The 27,457-nt window shown below is 37.5% G+C and overlaps 1 protein-coding gene across 3 annotated transcripts in view; it reads right to left on the reverse strand.

The window, feature by feature from the left end:
• Positions 1-27,457, reverse strand: part of ate1 (arginyltransferase 1) — a 128,565-nt gene that overhangs the window by 99,296 nt on the left and 1,812 nt on the right. The window contains exons 2-7 of one of the 3 annotated variants that reach the window (XM_003218608.4): positions 24,997-25,060; positions 21,938-22,000; positions 20,446-20,549; positions 18,755-19,018; positions 16,790-17,001; positions 9,822-9,950 (exon numbers count right to left, since the gene is read on the reverse strand). In XM_003218608.4, the coding sequence (XP_003218656.3) occupies positions 9,822-9,950; positions 16,790-17,001; positions 18,755-19,018; positions 20,446-20,549; positions 21,938-22,000; positions 24,997-25,060 (836 nt within the window). Of the gene's footprint in view, positions 1-9,821; positions 9,951-11,761; positions 11,891-16,789; positions 17,002-18,754; positions 19,019-20,445; positions 20,550-21,937; positions 22,001-24,996; positions 25,061-27,457 lie in introns of all 3 variants that reach the window. The other 2 variants (XM_008106773.3, XM_062976021.1) reach the window with 2 other exon arrangements.

The raw sequence follows: 27,457 nt of genomic DNA on the forward strand, positions 1-27,457 counted from the left end.
CTATTTCATAGTAAAGAAGTAAGAAGAATTATTCACTGTATAGCAATGGCTTTATTTGTTTTTGCATTCATATTGACGTATTGAACTAAATATAGGTTTAATGACAGTCAAAAAATTTCTCTATTACTATAACAGTGGATACTTGTCTTTGTAGTTCCAGGGAACCCATTTTCCTTTATATTCCATAATCATTTGCCATGCAAAGGGAAGACTATTTTGATGAGGCTAGGGACAGCTGTGTATTATTTCTAGACATGTTATCTTTCAGTCCTTAAGAAATGGTGTCGGTGTTTGCTTTTTTTTCTCCTAATCTGAAATTCCTTTGTGTCGTGTCTTCCAGATTATACACTGTTTTATAACACTCTAGAAGCTGATAATCTTTATTGTTATTGTTTTATGAGGAATCAAGAGATATCTGTGGTTTTCTAGATGCCCTGTTCTGACTAGTGGCTCTTCTGATGCCATATTGGGTTTTGTCAATGCACAATTGTCAACACACATTAGTTGTAATGTGATCAGTGCAGAGATCATCCTATACATTCCCAGAAAAGGTATCCCTTTTGGTAGGGGACATGGAGGAGAAGAAAGGACAACAAAATGCGAATTATCAGTACCTCACTCGTCCTACAGAATAATTATATGCAACAAGAAAGGCAACATAACTCAACTATTGTGTTAGGATGGAAGCTCAATGAAGCTTTATGTCCACTTCTGAGCTTTCACCTTAACAAAACACACCTGGACTCTGTTAATAGCAGACATATAAATAAGCAATAATGTCCAAAACTATGGATTTGTTCCAAACATTTACATTTCAGTCTGTAAGGGGATTACTGGGACAGGGGATCAAAATATCTGTGCTCACACAAACCAATATTCCCAACATTAATCAAGTATTCTTTTCTTTTACCTTCAACTTATTTCAGTCTCCACATTTAAACACCGAGTGTCATATTGAGGCGAGGGGGAAATAAAGAAAGGAAAAGACTATTCACAACTAGTTCAGCCACATTACTGCAGGTTTTTCGACACTGAATATTTTTGTAGGTCTTTAAATAAATTTTCTTCCAAAACAAATATTTGACTAAGCCTAAGGTAAGGAGCTTGTCCAGTTTTGCAGTGGAAAGTGAGCAACACACTCTTTTTTTCCTATAAACTTGTCATTATAAAATATGCCAAAAGTAGTGGAGTAGAAAGCTTGCTTCACTGAGGCTAAATAGCAATAAAATGGTTAACTGTGGCTATTTGAGAGAACTACTGTCAGACTTATGATCATGTATGGAAATGTTTTCTAACTGGTGTAATTGCCACTTGGTTTGTTTTGGTTACCCTGCAGATGTAAACTATTTCTTCAGAAGACACAGAATACCATAAAGGGACTTGCCCATTTTTTTCTTTTGACAAAAAGGGCATTATGGAAACTGCATATGGCAGCTCCAAAATAGTAACACTTATCAAAGGCAGTAACAGAAAGCAGAGGGATATTTTGAAGTTTAAAGTTGTAATGCAATATAAACTCCAGCAAACTTTGCTAGCACAAACAGTGTCCCAATTCTAGTTCTGAATATTCAATTAAGAAGGATTTAAGGAAGAAGCAGCATTACAATATGGCAATGTGATTTATTCCATATGTACACATTTAATATGCTTGATACATTCTTTTTGAAAAAAGAGTAATATATTTAAAAATCACATAGTTGAAACAGATCACTTCTAATTGCAGATTTTTTTTTTAATTACCCATTATTTTTAATAGAGTAGAAGGTCAAGGCTTAACAAGAACAAAACGTTTATTGGGGCTAATTATTTTAGTTGTTTCATAAATAATGCAAACACTATTTAATGTGCATAACAATCAACTGTAGAAATACATTAATCTAAGTTGCTATCAATCCAATTTTTTCTTTTTAGCCCTCTGAATATTAACCCTAAGGAACATTTCATGGCACATTTCCATTTTAAAAAAGGAGGAAGCATAGAAGCAGAACTGGCACGGTGTTCCTAAAGGGAAGTATACAAAAACTGTGAACATATGTTTATCGTTCCAGTATGATCAGAAGAGGGCTCCTGGTGGCACAGTGTGTTAAAGCGCTGAGCTAGTGAACTTGCAGACCGAAAGGTCCCAGGTTCAAATCCCGGGAGCGGAATGAGCGCCCGCTGTTAGCCCCAGCTCCTGCCAACCTAGCAGTTCGAAAACATGCAAATGTCAGTAGATCAATAGATACCGCTCCGGCGGGAAGGTTTCGGCGCTCCATGCAGTCACGCCAGCCACATAACCTTGGAGGTATCTATAGACAACGCCGGCTCTTCGGCTTAGAAATGGAGATGAGCACCAACCCCCAGAGTCAGTCACGATTGGACTTAACGTCAGGGGAAACCTTTACCTTTACCTTTTATGATCAGAAGGCAAACGTTATACACCGTTACTGTTATAATTTCACTCATTGCCTTTTGAGTGAGTCGTATAATTAGAGTTTTCTCTGTAAATAGTAACACCAACTATATGTGGGTTTATTTATATTGGAGCCCCTAGTGGTGCATTGGGTAAACTCCTGTGCCAGCAGGACTGCTGACTTGAAGGTCAGCAGTCCTGACCTGAAGGTTGCCAGTTCAAATCCAACCTGGGGAGAGCTCCCTCTATCAGCTCCAGCTCCATGCAGGGACATGAGAGAAGCCTCCCACAAGAATGGTAAAAACATCAAAACGTCTGGGTGTCCCTTGGGCAACATCTTTGCAGACGGCCAATTATCTCACACCAGAAGCGATTTGCAGTTTCTCAAGTCACTCCTAACTCCTAACTCCACACTATGTCTACAGGGTGTATACAAAACATAAATTTAAAGAGCCGCAAAAGCAACTAAGATCATATAGTTACACCAGTGTGATTGCATACAATAGGTAGCAATCCATCAACAAAAATGCCATTTGATTAATGTACTACAGTTAAGACTAATGGTCTATTTAACTGTCAGGTACTCCCTATCATTGTCAGCTTCTCTTAAGGGACTATGCAACTTAAAATGCATGTTTATACCCACACAACTTTCAAGGGATAGCTTCAAGATTCAATTAAGAGGGAAGGCTGAAAAGATCAACTCCTCATAAACATTATAAGTAGTTAAAAACAGACATGTGTTGTTAAGAAAACAAGGAAGATATTTGAATGCCTGATGAGAGAACTGTTCCAAGGCAGAGAGATGAAAATGCAAATAAGATCCGACTTGTCACACTAACATGGTAAGTGTTTACACAACTTGCTAACTCCATTACCAAGAAAGGAATGAGAAACCCATGAAAATTGCCATCCACCTTACTCTCATAAGTTTATACTCGGACTATGTTTCCTCAATTGTCTCAGATGTATGAATTGACAAATGCAGGTTTGGTCCAGGATCCCTTAGATTTGGCACCCTCATGTTTAGAATTTATTTTTATTCTCCCACATAACCTGAGTCTGAATTCACATCTCCCCATTTGGAAAATCAATTTGTTTTCAGACTGCTTCAGACAGTACCATGCTCTTGTCATACTGATCCAAAATGCACAAACAGAGAAGCTAGATCACCCCCACTTGCTACATCCCATGGATTGGATCCAAACTCAATGAGTAGAAGAAATATTTTACCAAAAGCAATGAAGTTAGCCAGACTTACGTTTTATTGACTCTAGTGGGACAAGCCTTCAGTTAATTAAATTTGGAAGCGACATGGGGTGGAGGTAGTCGAACTCCAGAGCAGTCAATTGAGATGCTATTACTTAGTGTCATCCACCTGCCTGATATCATTTGTACCGATTCATCTGTTTTTGCACAAAATCCTTTCTGTATTTATTGAGAAAGAAATCTGGCAGAGTCCATGGGGCTTTTTCCTTACTAAGATTGCACAGGCTTGTATTACTCCTTAAAGAGCTATGTACATGCAAACATAACACTGCTGTTTTCTTGTCTTAAGATATTCCCAAATTTGCAGATGGACACTAAGGTGAGAATTTTAGATGCAGTTTTTTTTTCAGTTTTCTGAAGAAAGAGTATTAGGTATAACATTTTACACAACTGACTCCTATTTTCAAATATCTTTCCATATCGGGGCAGAAGGACTAAAGTTGTGCTGTTTGATTTACACATGAAACCAAATGCTGGATAGAGGAGGGGGAAACCAAACGGAAAGATGTAGATTCAGCTCATTTCCTTGTAACAAGAGTTAGTGGCTTCTGTCTAGCATGACAAATGTGAGTGATACATTTAGAATTAAAATGGCAAATTGAAGATAAATAGAAAATATGTTTATTTCCTAAATAATGTATCTATTCCAACAGAAAGGCATTTGGTAAAATTGGGATGTGCCTTACCTTAATAATTAACAGAATTTTGCATTGGAAAACACATGTTAAGTTTAAATATAAATTCACTTTGGATTCAATAATATCAGATATATCCTGGTTCTAATACTGAGTTGCATAATCTTGATTCCGGGGGGGGGGGGGGAGGGGGGAGAGGGTGTCATTGCTAACTATCATTCATTAATATTATTAGAAGCAATAAACTACACACATCTTCCTGATAATACGTCCTGCTAAACACAGGACTTCAAAATATATACGTCCTTAGGATTGCACTGTAATAGACAACAGAGGGCCTATAAATGTAATTAAAGATCAAGGCAACAAAATGAGCAGTAACACATTTAGACAATCTCTGGATACAATCTCTGGATACAAGCTGGAAATTTAATTTTAAAAAAAAAGTTACATCTCCTCTGTCACTTACTATTTTTTTTAAAAGCTATCCCAGATGTTAATTTACATGATTACATAATTCATGAAATACTTGGGATTCAAATATAAACATGCGTGCATCCATTTAACATAAACAATAGTTCTGTGAACAACGTAGTTTTGGGAGAAATTAGGATTCTTTAAGAATTCCAGAGCAAAAAAGAACCCAGAGGGCTTCAGATCAGTTTTCCAGTGAGGGACAAAAAGTCAAAGAAACTGGATTTATAGCTAATCTGTTCATATTGAGATCAGGGTTAGGGGAGGTTCAGCATATGAGCCATTACAGAAACAAAGCCAATCCCTCCTAGCTCTGAAGTTTATTTACCTCCCAGCAACAGTTCTTTCTGACATTATCTCAGCTCGGTGTGGAACTCATTTCTTTCTTGATTACTTTTTTTACAAAGCATAATCAACTTCTATAAAAAATAAAGCTATGTAGAAGATTGTGCAAATTCAAACTTATGCTGAACTGCAGTTGAAAGATTTTAAATTGCATTTTACCAGATATAAATTTAAAGCGCAAAAAGACTATTTCATTGCTATTTTAATTTCTAAAACCCTTTCTGGTTATTATCGAGTCTTATTTCTTTCATGTACTTTTACCCTCCCGCATTCTCTTCAGTTGACAAGAGTTACGGGAAAATATAAAAATAATTAGAATGATAATAAAAATGAATATAATGTAAGCTAATTAACATTAGGGAAGACAGCATTTGCAACATAAAAACAAGCATAAACATATATGTATATATGTATACAATTGAACAAATGAAATTACATTCTACCAAGATAAGAAGCAACAGCCATCTAGACCAGGGGTCCTCAAACTTTTAAAGCAGAGGGCCGATCCACAATCCTTCAGACTGTGGAGGGGCCGAATTATCATTTGGAAAAAAAACGGACAAATTCCTATGCACACTGCATAGTGCAAAACAACAACAATGAAAGAACAATACAATATTTAAAAATGAAAACAATTGTAACCAGCATAAACCTATCAGGATTTCAATGTGAAGTGTGGGCCTGCTTCTGGCCAATGAGATAGTCAAGTGAATTAGGATTGTTGTTCTTGTGTGCCTTCAAGTCATTTCAGACTTTGGGCGAGCCTAAGTCTAAAATTATTTATTTATTCATTTACTACATTTATTTATTACATTTATATCCCACACTTCTCACCCTGAAGGGGACTCAGAGCAGCTGTATGCACATACAATAAATTATATTATTAGCATAGCACAATATTAGCATTATATATTACTATATTGAATGATACCACTATACTGTAATATTATATGTAATATATAACATATAATTAATATTATTATATGGTATTATTAATATTATATTGTATAACATTATTATATTACTATCAATATTATATGTATATACAATATATTATATTATTAAAAATGATATAAAAATATTATATTATAAAACTAAGGGCGGGGCCAGGTAAATGACCTTAGAGGGCCGCATCCAGCCCCCAGGCCTTAGTTTGGGGACCCCTGCACTATACTGTAATATTATATGTAATATATAACATATAATTAATATTATTATATGTTATTAGTATTATATTGTATAACATTACAATATTATTATCAATATTATATGTATATACAATATATTATATTATTAAAAATGATATAAAATATTATATTATAAAACTAAGGGCAGGGGCCAGGTAAATGACCTTGGAGGGCCACATCCGGCCCCCGGGCCTTAGTTTGGGGACCCCTGATCTAGACCAATGGTTCTCAACCTGTGGGTCCCCAGATGTTTTGGCCTTCAACTGCCAGGAATCCTAACAGCTGGTAAACTGGCTGGGATTTCTGGGAGTTATAGGCCAAAACACCTGGGGACCCACAGGTTGAGAACCACTGGTCTAGATGTTATGATATTGCAGCTCTCATTAGCTCCCACCAGCATTTCAACGGCAGACGATCAAGGAAGCTACAGTCCCAGAACATCTGGGAAAGCCCAACTACCCAAGGATCTTTGTATACCTAACAGAAATCACCAAAGACATGGGTGGCCTACTTCCCAAAGTCCAAGGCCCACATAAATATCACCCCAGGATTGGGGAGGGTCACACTTTCCACAATGCCCCTAAATCTTTTTTACTTTTATGGGCTGAGGTTGGATGGGAAATGTCATCAGAAGTCATTTTCAGTTTTGAAAAATGCCACCCAAACTTAAAACAATTGGGGTGAAGTCCCCATGAAACTGCTTTCCATGGCCCCATGAGCATGGGATTCCCTTTTCAGCTAACAATTTTTAATATAATGGAAGTGCAGAAAGACTGCATTAGGTCCCTTGAGGTTGACAGTCAGCTCATTTTCCTCATATAAGAGGTGGGCTCATTTTGCAAGCCTATAATCAATGAAAAGAAAAGAAAAATCTTTCAATTAGAGGTCCAACTAGATATAACAGCAGAATTATCCAAATCATGTAGGAAGAGGAAGGGAAAGTCTAATTCTAAGAACAAACACGACACGGGTGAGAGGTGCATGATCAGTCCCTATACTGCCACTGACTTACCTCTTGCAACCACTTTTGTTATCAAGCTGGGATCCTAAGGCATTCTGGTTTCTGGCTTGTTTCCCAGAGTTTAACCCAAATGTCCTGAAGTTCTAATCAGTTTTTAAAATAAATTAAAAGCTTATCTATATCTCTTTACAGGGAGAACAATAAAGAGGAAGAGCACATAACAAGAAGTTGAGCTTCTATTAAACCATGGTTTATATTATTAAATATACACCATACCTGAATTTTTCACAATACAGTCTGCAATTGATGTCATTCTAATATCACTGGCCAAACTATTGACTGAAGGATAACAGGAACGAATGCAAGAATCAACATATGAAAACAAATGGGAGGAAGGACTCAGATAGATCATGAATTGAAACCTCTGGGAAAATGTATTTTCAATTGTAATTCCAATAAATTTTATGTTTCCAAAAAATTGAAATAACATAAAGAAACTTTGAAGCTTTTGTAAAACACTAACTGTGGTTTTTCTGGCCTTTTATTTCAAGAAACATATGGCAACTGGACAAAAGCAAAAATAACTGCAATAAATAATGGCACTATTATTTCAAAATATCCATATCAATAGGTATACTTTGATTTCAATATTTTGAAAACATGTTAAACTTCAGTTGTTTACCTCAATGCTAACCTGATGTTTCTCTAAATCTTACAATGATACTAAGTTCTGGTACTGTTGTAAACATGACTAAGATTCCAAAAGAGCTAGCTAGGTTTATTATTCAAGTCACCACCCTTTTATATTCTTCCATGCAGCTTCTCTCAAATCCAATACACACTTGCAATGCCACCCAAATACTATTACATTGAAAAGGAGTTTAAGGTTAGCCACGGTCATGTTTAAGCTAGTTTAAGCTCCTTTCAAATACTGGTATGAAGCTAAATTTACCTACTGTGTTGACCCTAGTTCAGTTGTATTTACTAAACATAATTAGCAACGATAAAGGAAAGGAGGAATTGGGTAGGAAAGAAATGGAGCCCACGAAACCAAGAGAAGTGGCAAGAGAGAAGCATGGAAGATGTTCCCAGCATCTTTATCATAGTTAAGGAAACAGAAAACATCATATATATTCAGGATTCGAATCCATTGTAGTCATGTCAGAGGGATTACTTCTCAATCACTGGTGAATTAAACATTTTAGTTGTTTGTTTGATTCATATCTCCCTTTTCTATTAATATGGAATCCATGTTTCAATATTTTATGTCTAATGATTTAATTTTCTTTCTTAACAACAGTATTTTAAATGACAGTGTACAACACACTTTATGGTACCCCAAATGTTAGTCTTGTTTCTGGGTATATTTGATCTGCTGAATCTAAAAATGGCACTGTTTTTCTCCCATCAGCTCTAGTTTTTGAGATTTCAAACATATGCCATCTATCAGTGGCTATCTGCTCATCCATAAAAACTCATGATAACTATGGGCCCTATATCCCAGGATCTGATCCCACGTTTTCTGCTTTAAACTGGATTTTATGAGCCCGAACTGCCAGATAATCTGGGATAAACAGAAAACTTGGGATCAGATCCTGGGATATAGGGCCTGTATGGTAGAGTTCCATATCTAAGAAACTAAAGCTTATGTGGTCTATCCAATGCTATTTTCTGATTCAGCACCCCAAATAATCCCAGGCTTAAAATCCAAAACACCGGAAATGTTTTGTCATTGCACTGTGAAATATTTTGACCACTCATCATAAACAACTACTCCATTATAAGACAGCTTTCATATGGCCATATTCCAGGGATGGATGCATGGACCACAACGTGATCTCAAAGCTGTTTTTGCATTTTTCATCCCCTCCAGTCCACCCTTTTGCTACCCATCAAAGGAGTTCATTCTAATAATAATAATAATACTTTATTTTTCTATCCCACCACCATCTCCCCGAAGGGACTCGGGACGGCTAACATTACAACGGATACCTAGAGTTAAAAAACAATAATACAACAATCAAATAAAATAAGCAAATAAAACATAGAATACAATAAAACACATAATAACCAAGACAAATGAGGTGATAGTACAAAACATCAACCACAATAGTTAAAAAAGCTCAGGCATATGAAAATACACGATTTCAAGGCTTCTGATAAAGTGCATGGTCAAGTGTCAGAGAGACAACTGGGTAATGTGAGATAGGATAGAAAGGAGAAAGGCTCTAGGAATGCCAATTTCTCTTTTAAACATGTTGCAGGGGACCCTTGCAATGCTGTACATTAAATATGCCTCCCTTTTTTTCAAAACTGGAAATGGCAAACTGGTCCCTTCGGTTTGGTTTTGTGTTTATTTATTTTTTTTGACATCTCTAACACGCCATGCAACTCCTGGAAAGTTTCTAAGGGCTCCCAGACATGCTGCCATGGCCTACTCCTGTCCTATTCCATAAACAATTCTACTAAACAGAGCTGTTCTGCTGTGCGGATCTAGAGGTACATTAATCTACTGTTATTCAATAATACGGACAAAAAACAAATGCAGTGGACTGTACCTGGTTCTCGTTACATTCATAAGGAGCATCCTTGTGTATGGATATCTGATACTTGGCAAACAGAGCAGCAGATTGGGTGAAAGATGATTTGAACTGTGGGTCCTCAAAAGAAACTGGAACTAACCTCACCTTCAGAGCGAGGAAAAACAAAGATATTTTGTCTGAATTTATCCAAATGCTCCTGAAGGCAAGGCTAGGCTATTATCTCCTCCAGTCCATTTCAAAGCCCTTGCCAGGAAGATGCACCAGGAAGCTCAATGACCACAGAAATGTATAATGCTTTTATGTTATGGCAATTTTGCATGCACTACACCAGTTCTCCTTTCCATGAACACCATACGTACATTAGCTGAAATTATTATAGTTAGTGCCACACCGCAATGTGGCCACTCAATACTTTTATGCAAAATATGTAAGGGTCATCAAAATTCAAAAAGAAAAAAAAGGATTTGACTGTTTCTCAAAGGATTTGCTTGAGATTTTCACAACTATGTTCATAGTAACTCAATGGTTTCTCAATGAAATCAATAATGGAAGATAGGGTTCCTTGGGGGAAAACTTATCCATTATTGCTGTTATTTAACTGCAGCATGTAGCTGAATGATTGCTTAGCCCAGGCAAGGCAACAGTGTTTATCCTCCCTCTAAATTGCTCAATTATTTTTGATAAATGACAGAACTTGCATAAATAAGTTACCTGATCTCAGCAGAAACCTTAATATCCATCGCCAGAGCCAGATTTTTTTTTTTTGAGCTATTAGTGGCTCTTGGCTACTTGTGACTTTGATCATTCCCTGTGCCTAGTGAATTTTGGTCAAAATAAAAGCCACTGTTGAATGCAGCAAATGGGTTTATCCATAAAGTATGACACATTTTGGAAACTATTTTTAAGTCTTCCATAATCTGCAGCTCTCGCAGACCACAACTACTGCACATATTGCATTATGCCAAGCATTTATTTTCATTGCCTATAATTTTGAATAATGATTTATTCAGCTAATACTTATTTTAAAAGTCAACCCTTTCTATTCTCCAACACCCTAAAATGATGAGGTCTGGTCACTTTTATTTAAGACACACATACAAATATATATGTGTTTCTACTGATGAATACAGGTGTTTTGCTATCAGAAGCAAACAGGACAAAACTTAAGAACAGTTAAGTTAGAAGAAAAGCTTGAAAGCCTGTGATAAAGAAGCAGAGGATGCAAGAGGGCACAATGACCAATTGTAATACTGGTAACTGCAACTTGAAGCTTTTCGGAGCAAACAGTGGGTTTCGGAGCAAACTAGCTAATAACAGTCTACCTCTTGCCTCAAACTACGCACAACTTCAAACATTTGTACAAAACTTCGCAAAAGCAAATGTATAATTGGGAAAACCTTTTGAATAAGACAGCGACTATAGAGGGGATTGCAGACAGGGGAAAGAAAGTGAGTTAAGATAGAGAAGAAGAACAAATAAAGACAAAGGTTAATCTTAAAAGATTAGGATTTGTGCTCCCATCCCATTAATGTGACTTGGCTTATTCTTTTCAACTGTGTAACATACTTTATGGATAGGCTCATGAGCCCAAACTCAAACAAGAGGAACTTTCCCAAAGGTATGCATTCTTTATTTCCATAAATATTTATGAAACACACCGTTCCCAGTAGAACTGCCCATTCTTGAAGCATAAACACAATTTTCAAAAAATCTAGCCATCTTACTGTTTGGGAAATCTAGAGTGTATTTCACTTGTGCTGCTTAAGGAATGTTTTCAGCATTACTATTTTCTTTTTATATATTTAATTATTTATGGCACTCGTGAGCTCTACAAAGCCAACTTGTATTCCCATGATGTTCACTTTGTCTTCATTTATATTATTTATTATGTTTCAAGGGGAGTTAAGTATCTTATTTAAAAACTCAGAATAGACCAAAGCAACATGCTGTCTAACCTGACTGGTCGTTGGTTTATCAGGAGGATCCTTGTGAATAACCATCTGGTAACGTTTATAGACCTGGTAAGATTCCTGAAAGGTGGCTTTGAACTGGGAAGATGGTGGAGATGATTGCACCAGCCTCACCTTCCAAAGAATTAAACATATTAATTATTACAATATTAGTCACAGCAGAATTAGAGGTGTCAGAACTGTTCAAAATTAATTCTGCCATCAGCTCATAACAATCATTCTCTGTTATTTTAGCTAAAAATAATGTAGTTAATGTTAATGTCGTCTTCACTTTGTTAATACAGTTGGCTATCCAGATTCACAGGTTTCACATTGGTGGTTTTGATTATTCTTAAGCTTGTGCCACTGTGCTGGGGCTGTCACATGAACAATCAAATAACAGCCCCATTCACAAAAGGTGGGGGAGGCGAAGGGTCACCACCATGGCTCCTGAAGATGGGGGCACCATGTGAACATGAACACAGCAGTCCCATCTTCAAGGAGGGGGAAGGGTTGTTTTCTACTTCCCTAGAGACTAGCACTCGGACCAATGGGTTCAAATTACAGTAAATGTGATGCCTCATGGGCCTTGTAGTCCTGTTCCTGGTACTATCGTGGCAGATGAAGATGAAAACATGGGGTTTTCGCCGGTTCAACAAGAGCCGGAGTCCCTTCACCTGCCGGATGTTGATGTTTGCCCTCAAGAATTCAGTAAACCAGGCCTTGGGCAGTACTCTCCTCCGTTTCCCAGGAAGGAATCTTATTCTAGAGACAGAGGAGTTAGAGAAGCTAATCGGAGAAGTCTAAGAATCGCTGCCAAACAACTGGCTGATTAGGTCTGCTTCCCTTGGGAAATTCTAAGGAGTAATGCATCTGGACAGAGTGGGTTTCGCTTCTCGTTCTCTAGGGAAAGAGATTGTTGGCGGGAAAACGAGACCCAATATAGGGGTTTGGCGCGAGAGATTCTTTGCGGAGTCAATTGATCAGCTTCAGGAGAGAGATCGTGTGTGGACTTCGTAACCCCAGTTCCTTGCTTCCCGGATCAAGTTTTCGAGCCTTGCCTTGCCTTGCAGTTTAACCACGGACCCTGTTCCACGCTTCATGTTTTGCCTTGTTTCCAGTCACGGACCTAGTCAAGAATCAAGTTTATTTCCAGCCTTGCTGTCAAGCTTCATGGGACTTCTAAGACTCTGGCATTTCCCCACACTATTGCTTGGCAAGAGTGTGTGTTTCGGTCAAGTGGATTAAAACTTTAAACTCTAATATCATTTATTGGACAACACATTTTTGGACTATATTTCACCTCTTTTGAAAGGTCTGTTTCTGAACTATATTCTTCACTTGTTTTTATTGCTTTTATATATTTCTTTAATAAAGATATTAGATAGAGACTGGCCTCCGTGTAAGGTTATTGGTGCCCAGCAGCCAGGGTTCTGACAGTAAATGAGGTTCCACCTGAACATTAGGATGTCTTGACTGTAAGAGCTATTCAGCAGTGGAACTCTCTGCCTTGGAGGCTTTTAAACAGAGGCTGGATGATCATCTGTCAGGGATACTTTGTGCTTTTCCTGCATGGCAGGGGGATTGGATTAGATGGTCCATGTGCTCTCTTTCAACTCTATTATTGTATGATTCTAAGAGGTGTGCAGTGGGGAGTCATGACTTCCTGTACCATACTCAGTTCCCAAAGATAAAGACTACAGTGTGACCAATCACATGGATGCCCTATCTCCAGGGAGGTGAACTGGATAGAAAGTCAACACTTTCCACACCATGTCTGGCTTTCAAAGACGGTCCTGCTGTGTGAATGACGGTGGGTGCAATGGAAGTGGTGGTTTTGCTTTTGCCCCCTCACTTCCTGAGGATGAGGCTGCCTTATCAATGGTCATAGTGCAGCCCCATCTTCAGGTACTGGGCATCTCATATGAGTCTGTTCCATCCAGTTCCTCCATTCATTTGCCTGACACATCCTGCCACCACTTCATTTTCCCCCATGGATCCAAGCTCTTCTTCCTCTGCAAACAGAGGGAGGTGCCAGGCAGAACACAGAAAGGAGGAGAGGGATCGGATCTGCAGGATGAGTGAAATGGCAGTGGCATGTGGGCCCTGCTTATACTCCTCTTCCTGTACTTTGCATGGGTCTGTTTTTCTGAGAATGTCTTTGCCCAGGTGAAATAGACACACATAGTTTGCAGATAAAGGAGTCATGACCCACAGGATAGGTGAAGTGGTGGCAGCCTCCTCCTCTCCAAGTCAAGGACCAAAGTGGAAAGCATCCCCTCCACCCCCGGACTGCAATGGTAGTGCCCCTTCCCCTCCAATATATTTTCTCTCTTTTTCCCATTTTTGTGAGGGGGCTGCTCCACTAATCCTTGTGAAAGTGGAAAGGCAACTGTACCTGTTAAAACAATGCTTAGTGTCAACTTAAATCACTTAAATCTATTTTTCAGTCACTAATTCATAAAAACAATGCATTTCACCTTAGTTTTAAAAAAAAATCTATAACAGTTTTAGATAAAATCATGCACTTATGTACTAAAAACTAAATTCATATACACATACTATATGAACTATAGTAGCAACAAAAATGTCAAAACGGTGAGTTTAAATTGTAGAACATTTGGCTTATACTTCATTCCAAAATGTTGGTCCAAGAAACTAGAGTATCATTTCAGTTTTCGCCCACAGTAGGTGGGCAACTGTGGACAACCTGTAGTTTTGGGACTGCAGGTCCCATAATCTCTCACAACTAGATCTGCTAGCTAAGGATATTGAAGCTAAACACTAGAACCATTGGGAGGGATAGAGTTGTCGAATCCTGATTTACGTACTGTTTTGGAAATACAGTATATGTAAAAACATTTTTGAGGTCTTTCAAAATCAAATTATGCAGTTTATATTTCTCCACCAACATGTACTGCAGAGTCTAAGTTATCCAAGACTTGCTTATCCAAGGTTCTGGATTATCCAAGGCATTTTTGTAGCCAATGTTTTCAATATATCATGATATTTTTGTGCTAAATTCGTAAATACAGTAATTACTACATAACATTACTGCGTATTGAACTACTTTTTCTGTCAAATTTGTTGTATAACATGATGTTTTGGTGATTAATTTGTAAAATCATAACCTAATTTGATGTTTAATAGGCTTTTCCTTAATCCCTCCTTATTATCCAAGATATTCGTTTATCCAAGGTTCTGCCGGCCCGTTTAGCTTGGCTAAGTGAGACCCTACTGTAGTTTAAATTTCTCTTCAATTCTATGTTGCAAAACACATAAGCAATGTATCCCCAAACACATTTAATTCCAACATTGAACACTACCAAAATACAAATGAGTTCAGTTGGACTGAGCACCTATAGGTCTTCAGTCCTGACTATTGCCTAAATCTAGTTATTAATCCCAATGACAATAAAACCAGTGAATCAATGAAATTTATACAAGAACCAAACAACCAAGTTCCCATGCATGCAAATGATTGAACTCTAGTTCAGACTGTTAGATTTATAAGCCAGGACAGGGCCCTTGAGATGTTATTAGACTGGAACTCCCAGCATTTACCCTAGCACTCAAGACCTGGCTCTTTACTAGAGCTTTTAATCTATGTTAATTTTATTAATATTTTTATGTATGTATTTTTATCCTTTACAATTTTATCTTGTAAATCGCCTAGAGCAGGGGTCCCCAAACTAAGGCCCGGGAGCCGGATGTGGCCCTCCTAGGTCATTTACCTGGCCCTCGCCCTCAGTTTTATAATATAATATTTTTATATCAGTTTTAATAATATAATATATTGTATATACATATAATATTGATAAAAATATTATAATGTTATACAATATAATATTAATAAGAATACCATATAATAATATTAATTATATGTTATATATTACATATAATATTACAGTATAGTAGTATAGTTCAATATAGTAATATATAATGCTAATATTGTGCTATGCTAATAATATAATATATTGTATGTACATACAGCTGCTCTGAGTCCTCTTCGGGGCGAGAAGAGTGGGATATAAATGTAGAAAATAAAGGTAGTAAATAAATAAATAAATAAATAATTTTAGACTTAGGCTCGCCCAAAGTCTGAAATGACTTGAAGGCACACAACAACAACAATCATAATTAACTTGACTATTTCATTGGCCAGTAGCAGGCCCACATTTTCCATTGAAATCCTGATAGGTTTATGTTGGTTAAAATTGTTTTCAATTTTAAACAATGTATTGTTCTTTAATTGTTATTGTTACATTGCACTACAGATAAGACATATGCAGTGTGCATAGGAATTTGTTTGTATTTTTTTTCAAATGATAATTCGGCCCCTCAACAGTCTGAAGGATTGTGGACTGGCCCTCTGCTTTAAAAGTTTGAGGACCTCTGGCCTAGAGCATCGTGGATGGAGGGCGATTAATAAGTAATTAAATGATGATGATGATGATGATGATGATGATGATGTTGATGAATCAACAGGATTAAATATCATGAAATGGCAGCCAACTGCTAGTTATTTTCTACACTATATATTTTTTACTGCCAAGGATAAGGAGAAATGCGTACAATACTTTCTGCCACTATTTGGCTGGCTTTGGGTGCTGTGCATCTTGACCTGGGTAAATTGGGGGTGTTATATACTATTTTGTCTCAGGCAGCAACATACTGTATCTTGAACCAGTCCTTAATGTGAACAATATCATATTTTCATCCAAGTTTGAATTTACAGTAATTATATTTGTTCAAAAGGTCTATTGCGGCATTTTATATGGAGCTACAGCACCCTCTTGTGTCTTTAAAGAACGTATTCACCAACCTTTTCAATAAGCATGCACACACACATCCATGCTCTATGAAAATGAAATGGAAAACACAAAATGTATGCAAATGCCAATAATGGACAATATTTTTCCAACACAATCTATGCCATTTTTCCTGTGTTGTATTTAAAATGGAATATCTGGTTAATCATTTCACATTTGATGATAATACAATAATACGTTGAGTGCTATAGTATTTCAGTACCTCTAAGTGGTGTAGAGCTTCAGAAGGTAAAGTGGCAAATATGAAATCTTCAATTGATTTGGGCTGGTTTGTTTTAGTTTTAGAGCTTTGACCGTGCAAATTCTGAGTCCCTTCTTGAACTGTAGGGTTCTGAAGATTCTTCTGCAATTTCTGTTCCCTCCGTATGTCTTTGGCTTTACGGCAAGGTGGTTTACTCAAGTCAGCTCCTTTGCCTAGAACAATAAGGGGCATACACTCAGTGGTGAAAGCATATGTTCCACAAATAATAATCATAATCATACATTTCCACACTTTTAAAGAGGATCACAAGGGATGTAAATAAAATGATTACGGCCTAGATCTCAAAATTAGTGAGGTTAAAGAAAGTCAAGGAAAGACTGTTATCTGCCTTTACTGAAAACACCTGTGACTCCCCCCCCCCCACCTCCTACCCCCACCAAATCCTTTCTTACGCTAGATCTACACTGCCATATAATCCAGATTATTAAAGCAGAAAAGCCACATTATCTGTTTTGAACTGAATTATATGAGTCTACACTGCCATATAATCAAATTCAAATCAGATGATCTGGTTTTATATGGCAGTGTAGAAGGGGCCTAATTTTAATTATATAGGAAAGTCTTAACTTAGTTTGTAAAAACAGTTAACATTAATAGTAACTAAACAATTTGGGTGGCCTGGGAACGGTCACTGTACTTAATTAATTTTTAAACAATATATAGTTCTCATAGGCACTAGTCTTTAACTACAGCTAACAGCTCAATTTACTGTAAATAAAGCACTTAGAGAAAACAGACCCTGGAAGGATGTAATGGACACTTCATAACTGACTATGTATAAGGGAGTGCTCTATATTCTTACATCTAACCAAGAAACATGTAGAATATCACATGTGTTTCACTGGAAGTCCCTAATTTGAAGACTGGGACACTTTTCCTTTAATAAATTGTCTGAACAAGATGCCAAAAATATTGTATTTCGGTGTGTGGGCCCTTCATAAAGACAAGTGTGCACCATGTAATTTATAGATGTGGGCAATATGTTCATTTACAGTGAAATGCGTGGCTATTTTTAATTAAATCAATACTTTCATTTGGAATTTTAATAGGATATAAACTTGTAAAGAGCTTATTCCAGATTGACAACCCTATATGTCATGACTTTTGACTATCTCTTATTACTACCTAACAGCACTAGAACCAGCATTACTTCTCTATCTGTCCCTCTTAGTAACTACTGTGCTAAGATGAATGCAAAATACAGGTATTTGAGAAATGTGGTATAAATTCATTCAGATTCTTAGTCTGTTCTCCTTACGCTATTTATTTGTTTGGACTGGTGATATCTCAAAAAATATAAAGCTGTACAAATATATGTATGTGCTTCCAAGCCTCCGGTTGAATTTCATAGGATTTTCTTAGGCAAGAAATATTTTGAGTTGGTTTTGCCAGTTCCTTCCTCTGAAATATAGGTAAACAACACCTGGTATTCATTAGTACTCTCTCATCCAAATGTTAATCTGGATTTACACCACTTAGCATCCAAGAACAGACAGGATCTGATATTTTGGCCCCTAAACCTGTAAAAGGTAAAGGTAACAGTTTCCCCCTGACATTAAGTCTAGTTGTGTCCCACTCTGGGGGTTGGTGCTCATCTCCATTTCCGAGCCAAAGAGCCGGCGTTGTCCACAGATGCCTCCAAGGTCATGTGGAGTGCTGTTACTTTCCCGCCGGAGTGATACCTATTGATCTACTCACATTTGCATGTTTTCGGACTGCTAGGTTGGCAGAAGCTGGGGCTAACATCAGGAGCTCACCTCGCTCCCCAGATTCGAAGCGTTGATCTTTCGGTCAATAAGTTCAGCAGCTCAATGGTTTAATCCGCTGTGCCACCAAGAGCTCCTAATCCTGTACAAGTCTTTAAAAAGACATATCAGAATGCAAAGGATAGCACAATGGAGTTACCTGGCTTGGGAGTTGCATGACCAACTTTTTTAGCTAATTGCAATGGTTTGCTGGAGTTGTCATGAATTGTCTCTTTACATGATTCCACAGGCTGGGTTTCTACTTTCTTTGCATTTATTTCTCCTTTTGTTTCTTCTTCACTCTCCACTTTCTCTGTATAATCAATGCTGAGGGGCTCTAGCTCAGATTGGCTGGTGTCTGGTTCATTTTTCAACAAAAAACTGCAGTCATCAGCGTCTTTGGTATGGGAATCCATAGGCTCCACTGGTTATAAAATAACAAGAACATTCTGTCAGGAATTGGAAATGGGAAGCTGAAGCATCTTTACGCAAGAAAGCTTTTATATTAAAACCAATAAAAATAATATAAAATAACTACCCTATGGGTGTGCACGAATGAGTTCATAACTATTTTTACATAGCTGAACTTTGGAAAAGTGGTTGATAAAAATCAGCTGATCATGATACTTTAATGTTGCTCTAACACAGTTAATATGATATCTCAACTCTTTTCCCAAGATAAACTGAACATCCTGATCCTATGATAATATTTTAAAGGTAATCTAAGTAAACCTATGTTTACACTTCTGCTGCAGAAGTTACATGCAACAGGACAAGGCACATACAACCATCACAAGTAGTCTCATGGGACAGATGTGAATTTGTGGCCAATAATACAAATCAATAGTCATCTGGCCTAATTCTCATCATGCCACCTTGGAATTGTGTATCCCCTTCTCCCTTTACATTTGGGCAAACCTATACTTTCTGTCCTTCACCTATACATATATCTAATGTGAATGTGTATGTCTGGAACAAACAATCCACACATACAGTTAATACCTGCATTTTAAAAAATGAAATTATCTTGCCAGTAGATTTATCCAACTATCATTTAGCTATGTTGACAGAAAAATCTTGAAAGTATTCATCAGAAGCAAGTTATAAGTATTAAAAGAAAATGCTTCCTTCTCCTAAGATGAACCAGCATTCTCTCCTGACGTTTCGCCCACATCTACGGCAGGAATCCTCAGAGGTTGTGGGGTCTTTTGGAAACTAGACAAGTAGGGTTTATATATCTCTGGAATGTCCAGGGTGCTTCTAGAACATGGCCATACAGCCCAGAAACTCACAGCAACCCAGTGATTCCGGCAATGAAAGCCTTCGACAATAAATTACTCAGAACTGGTTTGCCATTGCCATTCCGCTGAAATACACATGGTGGATAGCTACTTTCAGAGCTCCACTGTCTTGTTTTAGATTTTCCATAGCCAAATGGTGGGTGCTAAATTCAAAATCAAATAGGTACAGTCAAAACCCTTAAAGACCCTAATAGCATCCCTTCTGGATCAGACCAGGCCAGGCCAAAACTCAGGCCACAATTCTGTCCACACAATTAGCTGTCTACCATAAACCCATGGCAGGACAGGTGTGCAACAGCATATCTCATTTGTATCCCTCGACTTCTAATATTCACATACAGGTTTTGATGTTGGAGGAATAATGTAGGCATTATGACTGGTTCATTAGTAACTAGTTTACTAATAATGAGGAAAAATAGCTATAGCATTAGCTATATTGCATAAATGAAGAGAGCCTTTTGTAAAATAAACAACTGGCAAATTCATTCTGGAAATTTTAGAAAAATTGAAGAACACAACAGCAACTAATTTTAATGGCCATTTTTTTTACCTTCACTATCTATTTTACTAAGTTCTCCTTTCATGAGGAATTTCAGCATCTTCTTTAAAACCTTTTTGTGCGATTTGGAAGGCTGAAAATGTAAAGCCCGACATCTACAAAAAATAAAACAATAAACAATAAAGAGTAATACAGTATATTAAGAGTAGACTTGCTTTGAATTACTGCAAGTAGTCACTACTTCCACACTATGTGAACATCATTAGCTTTTACTATTATTGTGTTATTGGGTGCTGCCAAGTTGTTTCCAACATATGGCAACACTAAGGCAAACCTACCCGAGGGTTTTCTTGAAAATACAGTGAAACCTTGACTTAAGAGTTTAAGTTGTTCCATGGCTGAGCTCTTAACCCAAAATGCTCTTATCTCAAAGGGAATTTTCTCATTGAAATGCTATTAATCTTTTCTGTCCCCCCCCAACCCCCTCCCCCATTTTTTCAGTGTTTTAAAATAAAAAAGCACTTTATAAATAACAAATAATATATAAATGCAGGTTCAGATGGAACATTTAAAAAAAGAAAGACCAACTTTAAAATGGTAGAAGCATGAAGCTGTGGCACAATGGCAAAAGCAGAAAGTTGTGGCAAGGAAGCACGAAGTGAAAAGGCAGAAGCATCATTTTGTTTATACTGTACTCCTTCCAGCCTGCCTCCCTCTTTTGCTCTCTCCCTCTCTCTCTCTTCATGAAGCCAAACATACCAAGACTAAAAACCACACCAAATCAACTAATCCAAAGTTCCTCAAAGCGGACAAGAGCAAAGCAGACAGCAATATCCCAATGTGAACAGGAGCACGAAGCATAGAGGCTTCTCCCTTGAAGCCCTAAAGCTCTATACTCTTGCACTAGCGCTCTGTCTGACACTAGCTCTTAACTCAAAATGCTGCTCTTATGTCAAAGTGAATCCCAGGCAAAATGGCAGCTCTTAACTCAAAACTCTCTTAAGTTGGGGTGCTTTTAAGTAGACGTTCCACTGTATTTGCTCAGAGTTTGCCATGGCTTCCTCCTAGAATGTGACTCACCCAAAGACACCCAGTGGGTTTCCATGGTTGAATGTAGAATTCAATCTTGGTCTCCAGAGTCATAATTTAATGCTCAAACATTTTAGCTCAATTCATTTGGAGGTTCTCTCCAGGGAACCAAAGAATCAGTACTCAGATCTTTGCTGACCAGAACTTTTGACCTGCTAGATCATCAGCAATATTTATCTCCATAGTGACTTACCATTAGAACTTAGAAAAATTACTTTTTGGACTAGAGCGCCCAGAATCCCGCAACCAACATAACCACTAGCCATACTGGCTGAAAGACTGCAGTCCAATGAAGTAAATTCTCCAAGATGATGACGGAAATATAGTGATATGGCCAGTTATCATCCCCATCCCATGTTTAACATTTTATACCAAACATACTTTTGAAACTTACTGCACAAGACAGACACTGAACAGGAGAGGAAAAAAAATATTTCACATTGCAAATTCTTACCTGATTGTATACTGAGGACAACATGTCTGATTCATTGTGGGCTTGTAAACATATTTCCCACTCCTAGAAGATTAAAGGAAAATATATAATTGTATTTTTACTCATTCTTAGAATACTCTTAAAACTAAATATGTGATCAAACTCTATATCAGGCATGGGCAAATTTCAACCCTTCAGTTGTTCTAGACTTTGACTCCCACAATTCCTAATAGAATACCTACAGGGCCAAAGTTTACCCATGCCTGCTCTATATTATAAAGGAAAATACAGTAACATTTGCCCAACCATGTTTTTCAATCTGTTAAAATGCCATACTTCTAAATGATATTGCCTTATTTCAGTTATTTTAAAATGTTAAAATAAAACAAGAGTGAGTGAGTGATTTAGGGTACATTTACACTGACCATTTAATACAGTTTCAAATTGGAATTGAAGAAAGTGGTTTTGCTGTGCAAATAATTGCATAGGAAATCCTGGAACCAGTTTGAGGCCAGAATGGCGATTGCACAAGCCACAGACCACTTCATGTGCTTTTGTGGGAGTTTGTCGTCTGGCTGGCTAGCTTTGAACTGTATTAAATGGTCAGCGTAGATGGGGTCTGAATTTAGATGAAGCAACTTCTTTTCTAAAGAAATCCAAGGCCAAGATCCTGCATCAAAAGCTGTGTTGTGTAACTTTACAATGATGGAGATACATCTTTGACATGATACACAATCATGTTAAAAATTGTGGTAATGTGCAATGTGGAAATAAGCAAGTTGTCCCATTGTGAAACAGGAGTTCCCATTGTATAACATGGAAGTGCAAAAGGTGGGGATATTTTTTTCTAGCCAGGTTCAAGCAACTCATAATTTCCTACTGCCTCCATTGTAGATTGCCAGTATCTGTGGATCAACTATAGGGTGCCTCTTCTCCTTGCACTGCCAATGCCTCATGGCAGACTGTCACACAGTGCCATACTGCTGCACACAACCATTACACATGGCCCTCTTGGTCTTTCTGCTTACACAACAATACAGTGTAACTACAACGACACTCCTCTTCAGCCCCTTTCACACAGCTGTATAAAATCCACATTGAACTGGCTTATATGGCAGTGTGGACTCAGATAATTCAGGTCAAAGCAGATTTTGGGGATTATCTACCTTGATATCCTGGGTTATATGGCTGTGTGGAAGGGCCCACCCAGGAATATGATTACAGTGTTCCCTCACTTAGGTTCCAGGACCACCCGCAATAAGTGAAAATCTGCAAAGTAGATTATTTTAGAATATTTATTTTAATATTTATACATTATTTTAGTAGTTACACACTGTTTGAAGTCTTTATCAACCAATCATGTGTTGATAAATCGCCTCCTTCTCCTCCTTGTTGCCGCTTGGGCTCCTTTTATCTCCCTTTGGCTTCTCCTTCCTCCCTTCCTTAGGCTGTAAATTGTAATTTTCATGATTTATAATAGTCTTTTAGAGTTTATTGAAAAACCGCAAATCTACAAAAAGTGAACCGCGAAGTAGCGAGGGAACACTGTATTGAGCAATGCCATAGTTTTAAATTGCAGTTGTAAATTGGTTTATGATGTCATACATTTCCAACAGGATGTCAGTTCAAGTTTCTCCTGTGTTCAGAACCAGAATGGAAACCAATTTCCTGTTCACAAATGGCAAACTTTCTAAGATTGAAGCAGGTTCCTATATTATACAAAAGCAGGAGTAAATTCCCTTGGAATTTACTAATGGAAAGAGACCTTGACCAACTCTAATATTCTCTGTATGTACTCAGCTTCCCATTGCCTGTGGATTATCTCAGAAATGTATAATAGTTCTTTGGGGGGGTTTCTTCCACCCAAAGCCACTTCCTCTTAGGGTTGCTGTGGGAATGCTACTGGCAGACTGAAGGTGTCTCATTGGGTCAATCTGAATTTTGGCTTCCATAAACAGAAAAGAAACATTTTTCCCAAAACAAGATTTGACTATTAGCTGGGATAAGTGCATGAACAAATCAAAAGTTCATGTTCTTTCTTGGAAAGCTGCACAAAGTCCTATTTTAAGTACAGATGTTCTAAGGGCTGGAAAATTACAATTTCATCAAAAGTGTGTGAAATATGTAAATCTTGATCTTGTCATTTTGTCTCAAATGAGACATTGTGGTTCAGAGAACTATCGTTCATAGGCAGAACAACATGGAATGTTCCAGCTTTAAACCTGGCATTTCTAGCTGCAGATATTCCTCAGTAGCAAGGCTTGCAAGACACTCAGAGATGTTGCTCCCGGTCACAAGAGGAAAAATATGTTGCATGAAATAATGCGGAATGTGTTGTCGAAAGCTTTCATGGCCAGAATCACAGGGTTGTTGTGTGTTTTCCGGGCTGTATGGCCATCTTCCAGACGCATTCTTGCCTGACATTTTGCCCATGTCTATGGCAGGCATATTCAGAGGTTGCCTGCCATAGATGTGGGCAAAGCGTCAGGAGATAATGCTTCTGGAACATGGCCATGCAGCCCAGAAAACACACAACTCCAATAATATGAAATGACCCTCATATCTATGGGGTATATGTTTCCAAACTTACAGTGCAACCAGGAAACCACGGATAATAGTGAATTCTATTGAAATAAACAACTTCTACTGGGAAGAGTAGCCCTGAAGGCTCAGAAAATTCCTAGAGAGGAAACTCCTTAGAGATTTTTTAAATCAGGGAGACTCTATGGTAACAGGGAGACTCCAGGGGAAGCATTAATAGAATTTCCTGGAGAACCTAAAAAACTCATAGAAAGGGCATATTTTATGAGATACAAGTAAGTGAAATCACAGTTACTGGTCCTGCATGTACCAGGGCCATATTGTAATCAAAACAACAACAAGAATCACTGATTCAAGAATCACAAGCTAAAGAGGAAATTAGCAAGCATTACTGGAGACATTTTCTCTATTTTTCAATGGTCCAGTGAGATATTCATGATTTTTTTAACAATAAAAGTCTGCTACTTAAAATTTAACATCACTGCATATTTAAATACCAAATTCAGTTGCATCCGTGGTATTCAGAAGACATCTCTTACCTTCGCCATCCTCTATCTATAAGGTCTTGGTAATCTTGAACGGTTAGTGAATGAGCCCACATCCCTAGAACAAACATACAAGACAAGATATGGTATAATCTTGGGAACAAAACCAGTGCCAGGCTAATATATATGTTCATTTTTATTTTCCTGAAATACCATTTTTTTAAAATAGTGTTGAAAAATTAAAACTCAAGCTCAACCTTTTGTGATCAACAGTGAAGTTCAGTTCAAAAACCTCCTGCCATTCAACCGAGGCTCCCCAACAAACCTTTATTCTCTGTCCAACATTCCCACCCACTGATCTTATTTACTATTCCAGACTACAGTACCTCATCAGCTTCATTTACAAACTCAATCTTTCTCAATACATTTGCAATATATCCTGCAAGTCTCCTATGACCTTTCACATCATTCACCCCTCCTACGTGCCCTGCATGAGGAAGTTAAAGCAACTTTCTTGCCTAACCATAAAGTGTGAAAACATACAGAAGGCACTGATATGGCAGAAAAACATAAGGGCATCATGTCTAAGGTATCCATCACCAATCTTCTGTTCTAGACTTTGCTGAAGAAACAGTGATTGTTTGATCACTACTTTATTGTTTCATAACTCTTCCTACCCAAAAAGGCTTCTTTTCCTTCAAATTACACAACCAATTTTATTATAAGCTAACAAGGCAAACCTAAGTCAAAGATGAGCCACCTGTAGCATTACTTTCTTCTTCGTCCTATAGTTAGCATAGTCCTCTTTTTGTCCACTCATCTAGAGAAGTGAGAAAAGAGTAATCCATAGACAGAACTGTTCTTTTGAGTGAGATCTTCTAACGGAGTAGCCAACAAGTTCACAGGAAAGGGAAAATGTAAGGGAGGATTAGAACCATACCATATCCAAACTTCCTCCACTTCAAGGAAGCCGAATTTAGAAGTATAGCTAACACCTAATCCTAAAGGATAGGATTCAAAGTGAAATACAGTAGAGTCTCACTTATCCAACATAAATGGGCCAGCAGAACGTTGGATAAGCGAATATGTTGGATAACAAGGAGAGATTAAGGAGAAGCCTATTAAACATCCAATTAGGTTATGATTTTACAAATTAAGCACCAAAACATCATGTTATACAACAAATTTGACAGAAAAAGTAGTTCAATACCCAGTAATGCTACGTAGTAATTACTGTATTTACGAATTTAGCACCCAAATATCACGATATATTGAAAACATTGACTACAAATATGCGTTAGATAATCCAGAACGTTGGATAAGCAAATGTTGGATAAGTGAGACTCTACTGTATTAGAAAAATTAGAAAGCTAGGCCAAAATTATCAAATTGAAATTGTCCGGCTGCAATGTGATGGCTCAGAGTATGAAACGTTTTTTTTATGACCGAAATTGTTTTTAAAATTTGTGCATAAAATTACCTTTGGTCTATGTGGATCAGGTGTACATGAAGCAGAAATGAATTTTATGATTAGACTTGGACCCCATCACCAAGGTATTTTATTATGTACTTTTAATGGTTGCATAGAAGGGGAATTTGAGGAGGTGTTGTTCATTGCTTGCTCAAAGTCCCTCTTCTGCAGAACAAATTACAGGAGCCTTATCCAGTTTTCATTCTCGCAACCCCAATTGCAGAGGTGTTTGCCAACTGTATTTGACAAGGGAAGAAGACATCTCAGCCATCCTGGAAGAAGCAAGTTTGCCTTTTTCTCCAAAACCAACAGTCAGATTCACATCAAAGTGCAGTATGTTCAACGCAGTACTAAGGTTGCCAGACTGGAAACTGGAGAAGGGCTCCTACATCTTTAATGGCCTAAATACCATAAGGCGCCAGATCCCACCTAAGGATGGTCAGGGCTGGATGGGAGACGAGCAACAAATGCTAAGTACTGTAGGCTATATTTCAGAGGAAGGAATGTGGAATTCTCTGCCTTGATGTTCTGGGTTATATGGCTGTGTGGAAGGGCCCTTAGAGAGGAAAGCAGAGAATAAATATAACACTATGTAACACGACTTTTGTTCCTGGGTTATAAATGTCATTTCCTAATTGGTTCTATTATAAAAACATGGAAAAGCTTTATGAAACTGCAAAAATGTTGTTTTTGTGGGACATCCTGCAACACATTTTGCTATAGTTTTTAAATGAATATCTCATGGAGTCTCAACCCATTCAACATAATTTGTGGCAGCCATGAAAATGAAGTTTCTGGAGTACGACAACTACTTTCAACGTAAGTACCACACAATTAAACAAAAAATAACACTTTCAAGCCAGGAACAGAAAAAAAATCAATTTGAGTTACACAGTGTAATCATAACAACAAACCATTCACACTACAGAATTACACAGCTAATAGAGAATGAGGGCCCTTCCCCACAACCATACAACCCAGAATATCAAGGCAGATAATCCACAATATCTGCTTTGAACAGGATTACAGTAGAGTCTCACTTAT

Source organism: Anolis carolinensis, chromosome 3, assembly GCF_035594765.1.
Source record: "Anolis carolinensis isolate JA03-04 chromosome 3, rAnoCar3.1.pri, whole genome shotgun sequence".
Lineage (NCBI taxonomy): Eukaryota > Metazoa > Chordata > Lepidosauria > Squamata > Dactyloidae > Anolis > Anolis carolinensis.